Source organism: Rhinopithecus roxellana, chromosome 2 (genome assembly GCF_007565055.1).
Source record: "Rhinopithecus roxellana isolate Shanxi Qingling chromosome 2, ASM756505v1, whole genome shotgun sequence".
Classification (NCBI taxonomy): Eukaryota; Metazoa; Chordata; class Mammalia; order Primates; family Cercopithecidae; genus Rhinopithecus; species Rhinopithecus roxellana.
The window spans coordinates 191,640,852-191,655,995 of record NC_044550.1 but is presented as its reverse complement, the minus strand read 5'-3'; the positions used below and the strand labels follow the sequence as shown (position 1 = coordinate 191,655,995).

The 15,144-nt window shown below is 40.0% G+C and overlaps 1 protein-coding gene across 6 annotated transcripts in view; it reads right to left on the bottom strand.

Moving 5' to 3' along the window:
* Positions 1–15,144, bottom strand: part of SPATA5 (spermatogenesis associated 5) — a 407,907-nt gene that overhangs the window by 384,471 nt on the left and 8,292 nt on the right. For all 6 annotated transcript variants that reach the window (XR_004055479.1, XM_010362515.2, XM_030925424.1 and 3 more), the window contains exons 4-9: positions 13,013–13,071; positions 11,771–12,412; positions 10,033–10,162; positions 9,732–9,788; positions 7,459–7,582; positions 4,727–4,982 (exon numbers count right to left, since the gene is read on the bottom strand). Coding sequence is in view for 5 of the 6 variants with exons in the window: in XM_010362515.2 (XP_010360817.1) it covers positions 4,727–4,982; positions 7,459–7,582; positions 9,732–9,788; positions 10,033–10,162; positions 11,771–12,412; positions 13,013–13,071 (1,268 nt within the window). In the remaining variant the exon portion in view is untranslated. The remainder of the gene's footprint in view (positions 1–4,726; positions 4,983–7,458; positions 7,583–9,731; positions 9,789–10,032; positions 10,163–11,770; positions 12,413–13,012; positions 13,072–15,144) is intronic.

The following is a 15,144-nucleotide window of genomic DNA, read 5'->3' as shown; positions in this document are numbered from 1 at the left end:
CGGAAAAAGGGTGAAATTAGACATAGTGTGATGGAACAACAACTCTGTGCTATACATTATGCCTTACAACAAGTAGAGGACATTACAAAGGGGGTCCCAATGCTAGTACGCACCCAGTACCCCAAAGCAGGTTGGCTAAAGGGTATCTTCCAGAAACTGAAGTCTGGGAATGCGGAGACACAGACTGTGGCCAAATGGCATGCATACCTGCAACAGAGGACCACATTAATAGCCCCTTAAGCTCAGAGCTCCATTCGGTGCTTGGCCCTGTCATCTATGTAACAACTGTCACATAGTCTTTAAGGGAAGCTGCTGAGCCTCACTAGATGCTCTCCTTCATACAGGATGGACAGGGCCCAATGTCTGACCAGGCCTGGTACACAAACATCTTGTCATGAGGCAATCCTTGCACTTGAACAGGCATGGCCATCCAGCCATCCACTGACAGTATCTGGATGGATATAGACCAAGGACATAGCAGCCAATGAGCTGAGCTGTAAGCTGCCAGGATGGTCCTCCTCTATAAGCCAGACCCAACAGTCCTGTGTACTCACAGGTGGGTTGTCTGAAGTTAACAGGCATCCGGCATGACATTCCTTAAGGAAAATTGTGATTCTCCAGCACACACTTCTTCCTGATTTCCACAGCACGATGTATCAATAAATATTGTCTTCATCAATACTGCCACCAATGCATCTGATTACGTGTGTGTGTGTGTGTGTGTGTGTGTGTGTGTGTGTGTGTGTGTACTTTGGAAAAGTCTGATAGGAGATAGTCATCCCTTGGTATCTATGGGGTATTGGTTCCATGACCCCTGAGATACCAAAATCTAACGACAGCTCAAGCCTTTTATATAAAATGGCATAGTATTTACATATAGCCTATGTACATCCTCCAATATAATTTAAATAATCTCTACATTACTTTTACCTAATCCAATGTAAAGGGACTCAACATGTGGCTACTACAATGAGAAGCACAAGACTAGACAGTAGCAGGTCACCTCCTTTGGGGTACTGACATGTAGAAGGACATTCCCCATTGCATCCAGGGATGCATAAAATGATCTACCATGTGGATTCCCACACTGCATCTACACCACCTGGAAATCAACAGGCAGACAAATTAACCTGCATTCATCTCCTCAAGGGAGTCCCCACAGACGATGTGGTCAACTGGTTACAAAAGAAGACAGGACATAGGGCACAACTTACCCTTTGGGCCATAGCAAAGAATTGGAGCTGCCACTATGATACAAAGACACAGCACATATCTGTCAGCAACGTCTTACCTGTGCACAGGAACACCACAGGCCCTTGCCACCTGATACCAGAAAGATCACCTGGGGCCAGAGCCCAGCACAACGGTGGCAGGTAGACTACATAGGATCTTTGCCCCTATTGGATGGCTGCCATTATGCCTTAACTTGTGCAGAAACCTGCACAGGGCTACTGCAAGTATATCCCAGCAAGCATGCCACCATAAAAGGACCAGAACAGATGTGTGCAGCCTACAGAGTCTCCATCAATATTAACAATGGGCCAAGCGCAGTGGCTCATGCCTGTAATCCCAGCACTTTGGGAGTGCGAGGCGGGTAGATCACCTGAGGTCAGGAGTTTGATACCAGCCTGCCCAACATGGTGAAACCCGTCTCTACTAAAAATACAAAAAATTAGCCAGGCGTGGTGGTGCACACCTGTAATTCCAGCTACTCAGGAGGCTAAGGCAGGAGAATTGCTTGAATTTGGGAGGTAGACGTTGCAGCGAGCCAAGATGGCAACATTGCACTCCAGTCTGGACAACAAGAGTAAAACTCCATCTCAAAAAAGAAAAAAAAACAAATTAACAATGACCAGGGCTCGTACTTTACCAGATATAAAGTACAGGAATAGGCAGAGGCCCCAGATATCCACTGGCATTTCCACCTGCCGTACAACCCTACAGCAGTGGGGCTGACTGAACAAATGAATGGACTGTTGAAACAACTCCTATAGGAATTGGCTCTGTGGACACACCACTTACCAGCAGCCGTGCACAACCTGAATGAACATGCACATTCTCATCACCCCATCGTGTATACTCTTCTAACACAAGGATGTGATACCACCATCAGGATCCAGATAGACAGGATAACGAACAGCACACCTTTGCCCCCAACCTGAGACACAAAGTAACCTGCTATTGCCCTTGCCACAGGACCGACCTACTGGGGAGCACATCATTACATGGTTCTGGGAAATGGCAAACCCAGCCCGATAGTTCAGTTTTTCTGCTCCATGGTGGAAGGGCCTAGAACAGGATATATAGGTCACACCTATTTTATACCATACTCTCCACTGTAATTCTAAAATAATGAATCCTAGTCCTCCCTTGTGCAAGGGGATGAACATCCTCTCATGAAACATACCTCCACTGTCTTCCTCTGGCCTCCTGCAACACATTACAGAGGGGGGCCAGTCCATTTGGTATTGTAAACCAGGCATCAGGTTGCTGCCAGGGGTGGTGCTCTCTCAGAATGACACAACTCCCTGTGTCTTATTAAACGGCCAGGACTTGTCCTTTCTTATACCCACTAAACATCTCACCTTTTGCCCATAGATGGTGTGCCGCAAACCTCTTCGCGGACTGGGTGAAGATGGTTCTCTCTCTCCAGAAGAAGAGACTACTAGGTCTGCGGAGAGCTCCCCCTCTCCTCCACTGTGGGCCTGCCATGCCACACTGAGGCAGCTAACATGAGTGCCTGGGGCCACTTCGACACTGGGTATAGTGACCTTCACCTATTTCCCTTCAGTGACAACAGCACCTCATGCAGCAAGTTTCCCACCACTGACATGAGATGGCATATTTTCCGCCTGGTAAGGGACCAAGTTAATGTCACTCCCACTGTAGGTAGGCTGTACACGATGATGGGCTAGAGTGGATGACAGCAGTGCAGACAGAAATAGTGTGTCCTGCACCCTTCTTTGTAAAAATCGCATGGCCCTGGACATCTTAACTGCCCCCACAAGGGCGGAACCTATAGATTAATTAAAACCTGTTGTGTATGTATTCCTGATGACTCTGACGATGTAACCCAGGCCATGCAGGCCTTAAATACCCATATTTCCACTACAGAATCTAAGTCTTAAAACCCTATAACCATGTGCTTTAATGAACTCCCAAGTCCTTGAAAAACTTTCTATGAAGTATGATTGTTATTATATTTGTTATTCTTTTTTGTTGTAGTTTATATTGCTGCTGCAGCATCTAGCTGCAAAGCTCCTCCACATACCTGGCCCTAGAGATATCATGACAGAATGGCATAAGAATGTAAGGGCCACGCAAGGGTATGCTGGTGCAGAGCGTATGGCAGATGCACCTGAAAGCAGTAACTTAAGAAAGGAGGTTGCCATGTGGAAGTTGCTGGGGGGAGGATGCTAAGTGAAAATACTATACAAGCTGCATGCTTTTTGCAAGTGATTGCAGTTCTCCTGTCCAACCCACCACCACTGGACCACCCTGTAAGTTAGTTCTGCCAAATAAGCCCTAAGGTTCATTTATTGGCTCTGGGCCTCTTCTTTGGCCTCTCAAACTTGGTACCATCCCTACTGAAGTTAATAGGGGTCCAGCATGACACTCGATTTTAAGGAAAATTGTGATTCTCCAGTTTACACTTCTCCCTGATTTCCACAGCACAGCACAATATATCAATGAATATTGTCATCATCAATTCTGCCACCAATTGATCTGATTATATGTCCATGCATGTGTGTGTGTGTGTGTGTGTGTGTGTGTGTATGTGTGTTTATACTTTGGATAAGTCTAGTAGGATATAGTCATTCCTTAGTATCGATGGAGTATTGGTTCCAGGACCCCTAAGATACCAAAATCTAAGGACTGCTCAAGCCAGTTAATGGCATAGTATTTGCATATAGACTACACACATCCTCCCATATAATTTAAATAATCTCTAGATTACTTTTACCTGATCCCATGTAAATGCTATGTAAATATAGTTTACCCCTGAACAACTTGGGGGTCAGGGACACCAATCCCTGTGCAGTCGAAAAACTATGCATAACTTCTGACTCCCCCAAAACCTAACTACTAATGGCCTACTGTTGACCTGAAGCCTTGCCAATAACATAAACAGCTGATTAACCATATTTTTTATGTTACGTGTCTTATATACTATATTCTTAAAACAAAGCTAAAGAAAAAGCTTTTTCAAATTGTTCCAAATCTCCAGAAAATTTTCCAAAGTATTTATTGAAAAATATTCATATATAAGTGGACCCATGCAGTTCAAGCCCTCATAGTTCAAGGGTCAACTTAGTTATGATACTGTATTTTTTTTATGATATAAAAAATATACTTAGTAACATAACTTAGTTATGATACTAAGAATTTTTTTTACTGTTTTAATGTTTTTTGTTTCTGAATATTTTCAGACCACAGTTGGCTGAATCCTCAGATGCTGAACCCAAGGATATGGAGGGCTGACTGTATACACTATAATGGTGGTTATCCTTTAGAGGTAGGATTGAGTGATTTTTATTTCTTTTTAATAGTTTTCTGAATCATCTAGGTTTTTCCAACAAAATTTTTTCAAATAAAAATTACGCATTTTATAATTAGAAACAAAGCTACTTCCATTAAGAAATCAGTAAAAATATAAATTATTTGTATGTAAATAAACTGGAGATCAGTGCATCAATATAGACTCACCATAGCCAACCACACTCACCCGCTTCATTACACAAGATTTTCAAGTCTGCTCCAACGTATCCATGAGCACTATTTGCCAGCTGCAGCAGCTCAGCCTCAGTGAGCAAATGGGGTACCCTTCGAAGCAGTTTCTGGAGAATATCTAGCCGGTCCTGAGCATTGGGAACTCCAATCTCAATCTCTTTATCAAATCGCCCAGGTCTTCGGAGAGCAGCATCCAAGGCATGAGGGCGATTTGTGGCCCCAAGAACCAACACTTGTCCTTCACTTACTTCCTAACAAAATAAAATGAAAATAAATTTCTTATTTTTCTGAAAGTTAGAAAAAAAAGAAGTGGGAGGTGCGCACTGGCTGTACAGACAAGGTTGAATCATCTAACTGTCCAGGCTACTAAGTCCTATTTCTTACACTTCCATTACCTATCAATTACTTTTATTAGTAATAGATTTTTATTATACATTTATTACTTTTATTATACATTTTCAATGTTCAGCCTAAATGCTTCCTCCTGTAGAAAGTTTTCCAATACTTACCTCTCCATCTACCATATCTCTCTTACTTCTCGCATCTTAACTATATAATTCTCATAAAAAATAACACATATATAATATTGTACCATATAATTGCTTTAATTATTTTAAATAGTCCTTTTCCTCTACTTGGAAGTCAGGACTGTGACACATATAATACTCAAATAGAACAAGATTCTAATAGAAAGTTATTTAAAAAGTCCTTGCTTATAGACTGTTTTTTAAATATGGATACATTTTTAAATTCCTGAAAAGAGAGACAACAATATAACCAATATCCAAGTATCAGCCACCCTTGAATATATAGGTATTTTTACTCTATGAAAATGAAATTAGGAAAAACAAATAATAAAGAACTATGATCGTGATCAGCCACCAGTAGAAATTATCCAATATTCTATTCAGATGACCCAGAGACAAACATAACTGGAATGCAATTTATGTTAAAAAAAATTTTTTTAAAGCTCAAACCTAATCAATTATACTGAATGTGCCAACAGACAATGCATGGACTTCAGTGAATCTATGAATTATAAGTTTAGAAGTACAAAAACAGACCCTTAAATATATTCAGACTAAAACATCAGTATCACGTTTCCATTCCTTGCCCAAAGGCAAGAACACTAAACCACAACAGGCTATCCCAGTGGCAGAGAAAGAGACAGCAGATTGAAATAATTAAGATTCTCCAACACTAAGCCTTTCATCTGATTTCCTACTTACCAAGAACCCTTGTAATTATAAGACAGCTCTCTATATTTGCCATCAAGGTGAAAATATGGTCATCCATAAACACAAACATCTGGTCTGCTTAATAATCACATCTCTGACTATAAATGGGCAAACTAGCATACTATTTTATACATCATTCTCTTGTAAGTGTTATTATCATGGGTCAGTCTGTCCTCACAACTCTATCATCTCCAACATACTAATAACACTGAATTCTCCAACTTTATAACCTGAGAATCAAACCTGGGACGTGACAATCACTCCTAAGTACTGTTCCAGGACTGAGAACCAGTTGGTCAGGCAGCCTCCACCAGGTGACAAACCTTCTCTTACAGACTTAAAATTTTTAACATGTTAGTATATAAGTGACTTGATGCCAAACCTTTATACTATTTTCACATGTTTACTTTCTGCCACTAGGCAGTAAAAACAAAAAGTTCTAAATGACCAGTTTTTTAATGTGCAAAAGAGACTTGATACTACATAATTTCTAAAATTTATTGTGGTTCTAACATAGTATGATTCTAAAAACTTTACTTATTCACAATCTAGCATAAAAAGTGTATTTTTCTACTTAATGGATATCAGGAGTCTTAGAAAATTTTTGTTCATGCCTATTGTTAGTCCTATGAATGCTCCTGCCATAATTAGCATATAGTTTTTATTAATAAAAGAATGTATCCCCTATCAGAGAATCTGGTAATATGAATAAGGTCTTTTTAAATGTTGTACAAAACGTTTTCCATTATTCTCACTTTCTTTCATTTCCCTAGTACAAAGCCTTGAAAGAGTCCATTTGTACACGGGTAATAAGACTTATTCATGACATTTCTTAATAAAAACCCCTCAGGCCAGAAGTAGTGGTTCATGCCTGCAATCCCAGCACTTTGGGAGTCCGAGGCGGGCAGATCACGAGGTCAGGAGTTCGAGACCAGCCTGGCCAACATGGTGAAACCTCATCTCCACTAAAAAGATTTAAAAAAAATTAGCCAGGTGTGATGGTGCATGCCTGTAGTCCCAGCTACTCAGGAGGCTGAGGCAGGAGAATCACTTGAACCCGGAAGGCGGAGGTTGCAGTGAGCTGAGAGTGTACCACTGCACTCCAGTCTGAATAACAGGGCAAGACTCAATCTCAAAAAATAATAATAATAAATAATAAAATAAAATCCCCTAAAATGTAACTGCTAAATCTTCCTTACTGATCTTTGCTTCAAGTTTTAAAGCTAATAGCATTTATCACAAAATAAATCCATCATGGTATAGTATTTTATATGCTAGAAAAAACCTGCCAGGTTATGATGTTGTCCTAGCAGTTACTAAGTAATCTACTAAAACATATTGTTTTACAGATCTTTCCCCTAGTTACTATGGCCAATATTTTTCCTTTATCCTAAAATATCCAAAGACACTGACACATTCAATAGTTTTTGCCACTACACATGTATTAAGAATTAATCCTACACAGAATCAATACTAGTGCTATACTTACTGAACCAATGCCATCCATCAGTGTTAAGAGTGAAGCCACAACTCTATTTTCCACTTCATTCTGGGCCCCCTCTCTTTTCGGACAAAGTGCATCCAGCTCATCAATAAAAATAATTGACGGGTGTCTAAAAACAAACAAGTAAAATGAAATCTCTCATCTATATTTGAAGTTTTACTTAGTTTTAATTTTTTAATTGAAATGCAACATATCAAATTTAGAATTTACTTAATATTATAAAGATATTATAACGTTAAGCTAAAAAACCTTAGATTCATTCTAGCCCAAAATACTAACTCACTAACTTCATATTCTATTCTATCTGCCTTCCATTAAAAGGCTGGGTAATTGAGTAGAGTATGCTGCTTAAGAGATTAGAGTCTCTTGGCCGGGCGCGGTGGCTCATGCCTGTAATCCCAGCACTTTGGGAGGCAGAGGTGGGTGGATCACGAGGTCAGGAGACTGAGACCTTCCTGGCTAACACGGTGAAACCCCGTCTTTACTAAAAAAAAAACAAAACAAAAAAAAAAAGAGATGAGAGTCTCTTAAGAACTCTTCCAGTAATGCCCAGAACTCTCCCCAGTAATGCCCATTAAGTTGTTATGACTGGATCAAATTCAGAAGCTAAGGCCAGAGATGCTATCCCTTAGAGCAGGTTTGAAACCAAAGGACATAAACTAGAAATGCCCTGTTATTTTTAAACCATTAAAATAAAAACTTGCAAGATGATCAGTTCTCTCATAAACAGATGTGAATTCTCTCACAGAAGGAAATCTCAACCGCCATGAACACAGCAACAACAAAAGCATACTAAACAATCAGGTGTACCACTAATTTTAAAATTTTCAGTACAGTACTAGGACTACAAACAGCTTATTTCATCTACTATCATTGGGGGAAAAAATAAACTTCAAAAATGGTGAGTTTTTTTATTCAAGAGCAGTAATTACGATATTAAACACCAAGACAGCCAGCATTTTGGGAGGCTGAGGCAGGAGAATGGCTTGAGCCCAGGAGTTCAAGACCAGCCTGACCAACACAGCAAGACCCTGTTGCTAGAAAAAAAAAATACAAAAATTAGTTGGGCATGGTGGTGCTCACCTATACTTCCAGCTATTTGGGAGGCTCACTTGAGTTCCCAGCTATTTGAGAGGATCACTTGAGTTCAGGAATTTAGGTTTCATTGTTACACTGTAATGAGTATTAGGATATTGGTCTATAACTTAGTCAAACGTAACATCACTTGTAATATAGCTATGTCTCTACCACTGTTTTGCTTTTGTTTGTTTGTTTGTTTTTGAGACAGGGTCTGTGTTGCCCAGGCTGGAGTGCAGCGGTGAAATCATGGCTCACTACAGCCTTGATCTCCCAGGTTCAGTGATCCTCCTGCCTCAGCTTCCTTAGTAGGTGGGACTACAGGCATATGCTACCATGCCCAGCTAATTATTTTTATTTATTTATTTATTTTTTTCTAAGACAAAGTCTCGCTCTTGTCCCCCAGGCTGGAGTGTGATGGCACAATCTCAGCTCACTGCAACCTCTGCCTCCCAGGTCCAAGAGATTCTCCTGCCTCAGCCTCCCGAGTAGCTGGGATTACAAGCACTTGCCACCACACCCGGCTAATTTTTGTATTTTTAGTAGAGACAGGGTTTCACCATGTTGGCCAGGCTGGTCTCTAACTCCTGACCTCAAGTAATCTGCCTGCCTTGGCCTCCCAAAGTGCTGGGATTATAGGTGTGAGCCACTGTGCCCAGCCAATTTCAGACAGGGTCCCACTATGTTGCCCAGGCTGGTCTCAAACTCCTGGGCTCAAGTAATCCTCCTGCCTTGGCCTCCCAAAGTGATGGTATTACAGGCATGAGCCACCACATCCAGTCAGAGTCATTATTTAATGGGTAAAAGATTTGTCCCTTTGAAGCAAAGTATAACATAACGAAGTTCTAATATAAAGAGCTACAATAATACAGTCTACTAGAAAAACTAAACATATTAGATACACCTAAGCACCCAAAAGCCATGGATTTCTATGCTCAAACAAGGTCACATGACTTATCAAGTACTATGTCTTAATTCTTCTACTTTATGTAATTTAATAACATTTATCAAACTTTTAAAGATTAGATAGAAATAGAATTTCATTAGATCTATAATCTATTTCTACTACTATCACTATTATTTTTGTACTACTGTTTATGCTTTGTATAAGGTGCTAGTATCTCACTTTGACTAATATAGCCTTGATTATTAATTCCAAAACATTTAAAAATAAAAAGTACCGTAGAGTGGCTTCAGCAAATATCTGACGTAACTTTGCTTCAGTCTCACCATAGAATCTATAATAAATAAAACGTATTTAAAGACCATTTCTTATTGTTTTTAAAGCTTTGTCTATAACAGCTAATCTGAATTTTCAATATTTCTATAATACTTAAAATTAGTTTCAAAAATTATTTTCCAAACAATTATTAAGAAACAAAATATTTCAATGTACAAAATATCAGATAGAATACCACACAATCATTTCTAAAAACCACACTTTGGAAATATATTGTTTACTCTATTAAAACATGTACTTACTTGCTTATAATTTCAGGACCATTAATTACAGAAACATAGGCTCCAACTTCATTAGCAACAGCCCTGGCGATCATCGTTTTTCCAGTACCTGGAGGACCATAAAGTAACACTCCTCTAGGGGCAGGAATTCCTGGAAGAAAAAGTAGAAAACACTAGATTCACCATCACCAGGTTTCTTATAAACGTAAGAAGTTCAAACATGAGGCCGGGCGCGGTGGCTCAAGCCTGTAATCCCAGCACTTTGGGAGGCCGAGACGGGCGGATCATGAGGTCAGGAGATCGAGACCATTCTGGCTAACACGGTGAAACCCCGTCTCTACTAAAAAATACAAAAAACTAGCCGGGCGAGGTGGCGGGCGCCTGTAGCCCCAGCTATTCGGGAGGCTGAGGCAGGAGAATGGCGTAAACCCGGGAGGTGGAGCTTGCAGTGAGCTGAGATCTGGCCACTGCATTCCAGCCTGGGCGACAGAGCGAGACTCCGTCTCAAAAAAAAAAAAAAAAAAAAAAAAAAAAGAAGTTCAAACATGAGTTACAAAATTTAACTTTATCTTGCATCACAAGGAGTCAAGAGTTTTTTCTCCCCCTCCAGAAAGATGTACTAACTAGCCCAAACACTGATCCCCAGCAATGACTTTCATTCTCTGTAGACCACAGAACAGAGAAAGCATGTTGGTTAAAAAAAAAAAAAAAAAAAAAAAAAGGCCGGGCACAGTGGCTCACGCCTGTAATCCCAGCACTTTGGGAGGCCGAGGCGGGTGGATCACGAGGTCAGGAGATCAAGACCATCCTGGCGAACACGGTGAAACCCCGTCTCTACTAAAAAATACAAAAAAATTAGCCGGGCGTGGTAGCGGGCGCCTGTAGTCCCAGCTTCTCGGGAGGCTGAGGCAGGAGAATGGCGTGAATCCAGGAGGCGACGGAGCTTGCAGTGAGCTTGCAGTGAGCAGAGATCGCGCCACAGCACTCCAGCCTGGGAGACAGAGCGAGACTCCGTCTCACAAAAAAAAAAAAAAAAAAGAAAACTGGACACCAACATTGTTGCAAGCCCCATCCCACACAACACAGTTCAATTATCAAAAAACATAGTGCAGCCACCAATCCCAGTTTTTTCCAACTAACCACCTTGAAGAGTACATATGTTTGCTAGTACAAAACATACGTAAGTACTAGCAAAATGCCAATCTAAGGGTTCATTTTACACATACATATATATATACATGTATGTATATATAAGATTCATGAGAAAGGAAAAAGCAGAGAGATCAGACACAGCAAATATATGCAAAGGATCTTGGCAATAACAAGGCAGCGGAAGCCCTGAGCTTCCTGAGTCAAGCCATTCCCTTAATTACCTGCTTCACTGCAAAAAGATGGGTACACAGTTACATTTCCTAACAAAGAAGTTTTATCTAACGTATTTGAATGGTTTATTTCTTCAGTCATTACAGATGACCCAGCATGACAAGATACTTATTCTAGATCCAATACAGGTAATTGTGGAAATACGCTCGTAGAAGAGACAAGGCTGTCACTAATTCACATTACAACCTAAAAATACCAAGGCAGAGAAAATGGCCCATTTAACTGGCATCTCCCAAAGCAACTGACATCTTCTACCACACCCACTACTCAGAAAATAAAAACAGGAAAAGAGGATGAGCAATCACTAGATAAGTGTGAACTATCTTTTAATTTGAATTTAACATTTTTGGGTGCAATAAACTGAAGATAATCATACCATAACTCCTGAAAAGCTCAGGCTGTTTGAGGGGCAATTCAATTATCTCTCTAATTGCTTTCAGCTGGCTACTTAAGCCTCCTATCATGTCATAAGTTACTTTGAATTGGTTGTCTTGCTCTTTTGAATTTTTATTGATCTCTGTAAAATTGACTCTTGTTGTTGAAGAAATAAAATAAAAAGTATCAGTATTGCACTTTGCTCCTATGCTGAACTTTAGCAGTCTCTCTTCTTCGGCAAGTTGCTCATTTCCTTCTCTGGCAGATTCAAAACTACATTTAAGACCTGCGACTTCCTCTAGCATAAGTCCACTGCCATCTCCAGGGCTCTGTGTAACATCCAACAAAACATCACTGGCTTTATTTGTAATTCTGTCATCAACTGGTATACAAGGAGTACTTCCTGATGTTGGGATCCGGGTATCCTCCAGATCTAACTGGCTTAGCTGTAAGGATAACTCCAGGCTACTGGTTTCCATGCTGGACTGTTCAAAGGCCATTCTTTGGGCATCAGTGTCAGAGTCACTCTGAGGTCCTCCCAATGTCATGCCATCTGCCCCTTTCACTCGCACTACTTGCAGCTTGTACGGTCGTCCATAGAATGTACAATACAGAAAGTTGCCTGGTAAAACGATCTTGCCATCTAGAAAATAATTTATTAAATATACATGTTAGCATAATGTTTGTTACCAGTTTAATGTTTAAATAGCAATATATTTCATCTACTATCTGACTGAAAAGACTAAATCAAAGGCAGAGTATTAATAAAATAATTGTCATAAAATATTGAGGACCTAATATTCCCCTATAATATAGCACCATCTGGAGATAGAAGGAAAAGATGATTCTCTGAAATCCTCCACACACAGTAGATCTCAGATTCTAGCAACCACATCAACAAATAGCCAGGCATTCCATATTCAGTAATAAACTAAATGAAAATGGCACACCCAAACCAACACTCCCAAGATAGCATCTCTCACTGGAAAGGGCAAGAACAGTCTCAATTCTACCACTGACTCTTTCCACAGACAAGTCACATATTCTTTCCACTGCTCAACTGCCAATTAACCAGGAAAAGTAACACATCCCTATCTTAAAAGTATATTCATTCATTGAGGGGAATATTCTCAAAGCTATTTTGAAGAAAACTACTGTGCACTTATAAGCCCTCAAGGACACTTTATTTGCTGATGCCTTGCAGCTTAAAACTTAAGAAAACAATTTAAAATATTTGTCTCACCTAGTTTTCTCAGAATACAACCAGTCAGTTCTTCTTCATTAATTTCCATATCTTTGTCACTGTTAAAAGGATGAGAAGGCGACAGAAATCAGCACTAGGTACATCAGAAACTAAACTGGTATAAAATTACATGTATATAGTTATAATATAGACTTAATCAAAAGAATAATCCACCTGCAACCTTAAATAATGTATACAATTTTGAAATGATGGACATTTTTCAGAAATATATAGCCATGAAAATATCATTTGGAATCTGTTGCCTTAGTGGCATAAATCAATGTTCTTCAAAACACAAGGGTAATGAAATCATTTCAGTCAGCCCCATTCAGCACTTTGTTAATAGAGTAAGAAATGCAGGGTACACTGAATATAGAAAGGGTAAATACTGCTTTGTAAAACATTAGCTTCTAACACATACATACACATACGCACGTATATGAGCACTATATCTATGGATGTGTATATACAAAGAATCTGATGAAAAATTCCATTTTTTATTAAGAGTCATAGTCAAAAACATTTTTAAAATGCTGACCTAAACTAATAATTCCCTTTATAAAGTTGCCTAGCTTGGAGAAAAGGCTCTTATCAATAACTTACTTCATTCTCTTAGTATAACTTACAAATTATTTCTTCAAGAAAATTAGTCCTATACAGTATGTTACTTGAAGAGGCAGAAGTAGGAAAAAGGGGAGTAATGGTTACAATGAAGGTTTTTTTCTGGAGACAGGACATGACCGAGGAAAAATGAGATCCCCTCCTTCCTAATGATAACTGTGTCTCCCCGGAGCGCTGCTTAAGTGCAGGAAGTGAACACATCTAAATATTATACATTTATAAAGAAATCTGCTCTTCGAGAGTTCTCAGAACAAGAGCATTTTTCCTCCTCCTCTGTGCATAAGCAGCCCATATCAGGAGGGGAGACAAATAGCTGTCTAGTTCTGTTAGTGACCAGTAGAGGGGGGACAGTCTAGCTCAAGGGGAAGTGTAAGTGACTGGAAGCTGAGCATGGTGGCTCATGCCTGTAATCCCAGCACTTTGGAAGGCTGAGGTGGGTGGACCGTCTGAGCTCAGGAGTTCAAAACCAGCCTGGGCAACATGGCAAAAACTTACCTCTACAAAAAATACAAAAGAAAATTAGCCAGACTTGGTGGCATGTGCCTGTGTGCCCATCTGGTCAAAATAACTTTGTTCTCCAGTTTTCTTTTTTTTTTTTTGGAGATAGGTCTCACTCTTGTCACCCAGGCTGGAGTGTGGTGGTGTGATCTCAGCTCACTGCAACCTCTACCTCACAGGCTCAAGTGATCCTCCCACCTCAGCCTCCAGAGTAGCTGGGAACACAGGTGCTCACCACCACGGCCAGCTAATTTTTACATATATACACATTTTGTAGAGACAGTGTTTCACCATGTTGCCCAGGCTGGTCTCAAACTTCTAAGTTCAGGCGATCCACCCACCTCAGCCAAATTCCAAAGTGCTGGGATTACAGGCGTGAGCCACTGTGCCTGGCTTCCAATCCCTTTTATCAGTAATAATGCAATATAGTCAATCCTCAATACCTGTGGACGTTGTATTTGCAAATTTACCAACTCCCAAAAATTTATGTGTACCCCAAAATCAATACTCACAAAACATTTGCGGTCATTAGTGACACGGAAGAGCAGCAAAAAATTTGGGTTACCCAACACCCATGTTACCATACAGAATAAGGTGACTCTCCACCCTGTTTCAGCTCTCATTCAGAGATGACCAGAGAATGGAAGTGATAGGGGACACAGCAGTGCAGTGAAGAAGTTCCAGGCCTGGGGCCAGTTGGAGGGAGTTTGAATCTCAATACTAGTACCTGTAGCGGGGCAGCCTCAGGCAAGTCCCTTAACACTTCTAAATCTCCTCTTCTCTTTTGTAAAATAAAGAAAAGAAAATCTACCAGAATGAATTATTTTGGAGTTTTAAGATTATAATCTATGTAAAATGTGTGTATGTATGTATTATATTATATATACACTACATATATTATGTGTGTGTGCGTTGCATTTATGTCTATACGTACTTATTTCCCTCTAGAAGAAATGTCTCAGTATTTGCTAATGGTGTTCAAGGCAACTTTGATAGAACATAACTAAACATAA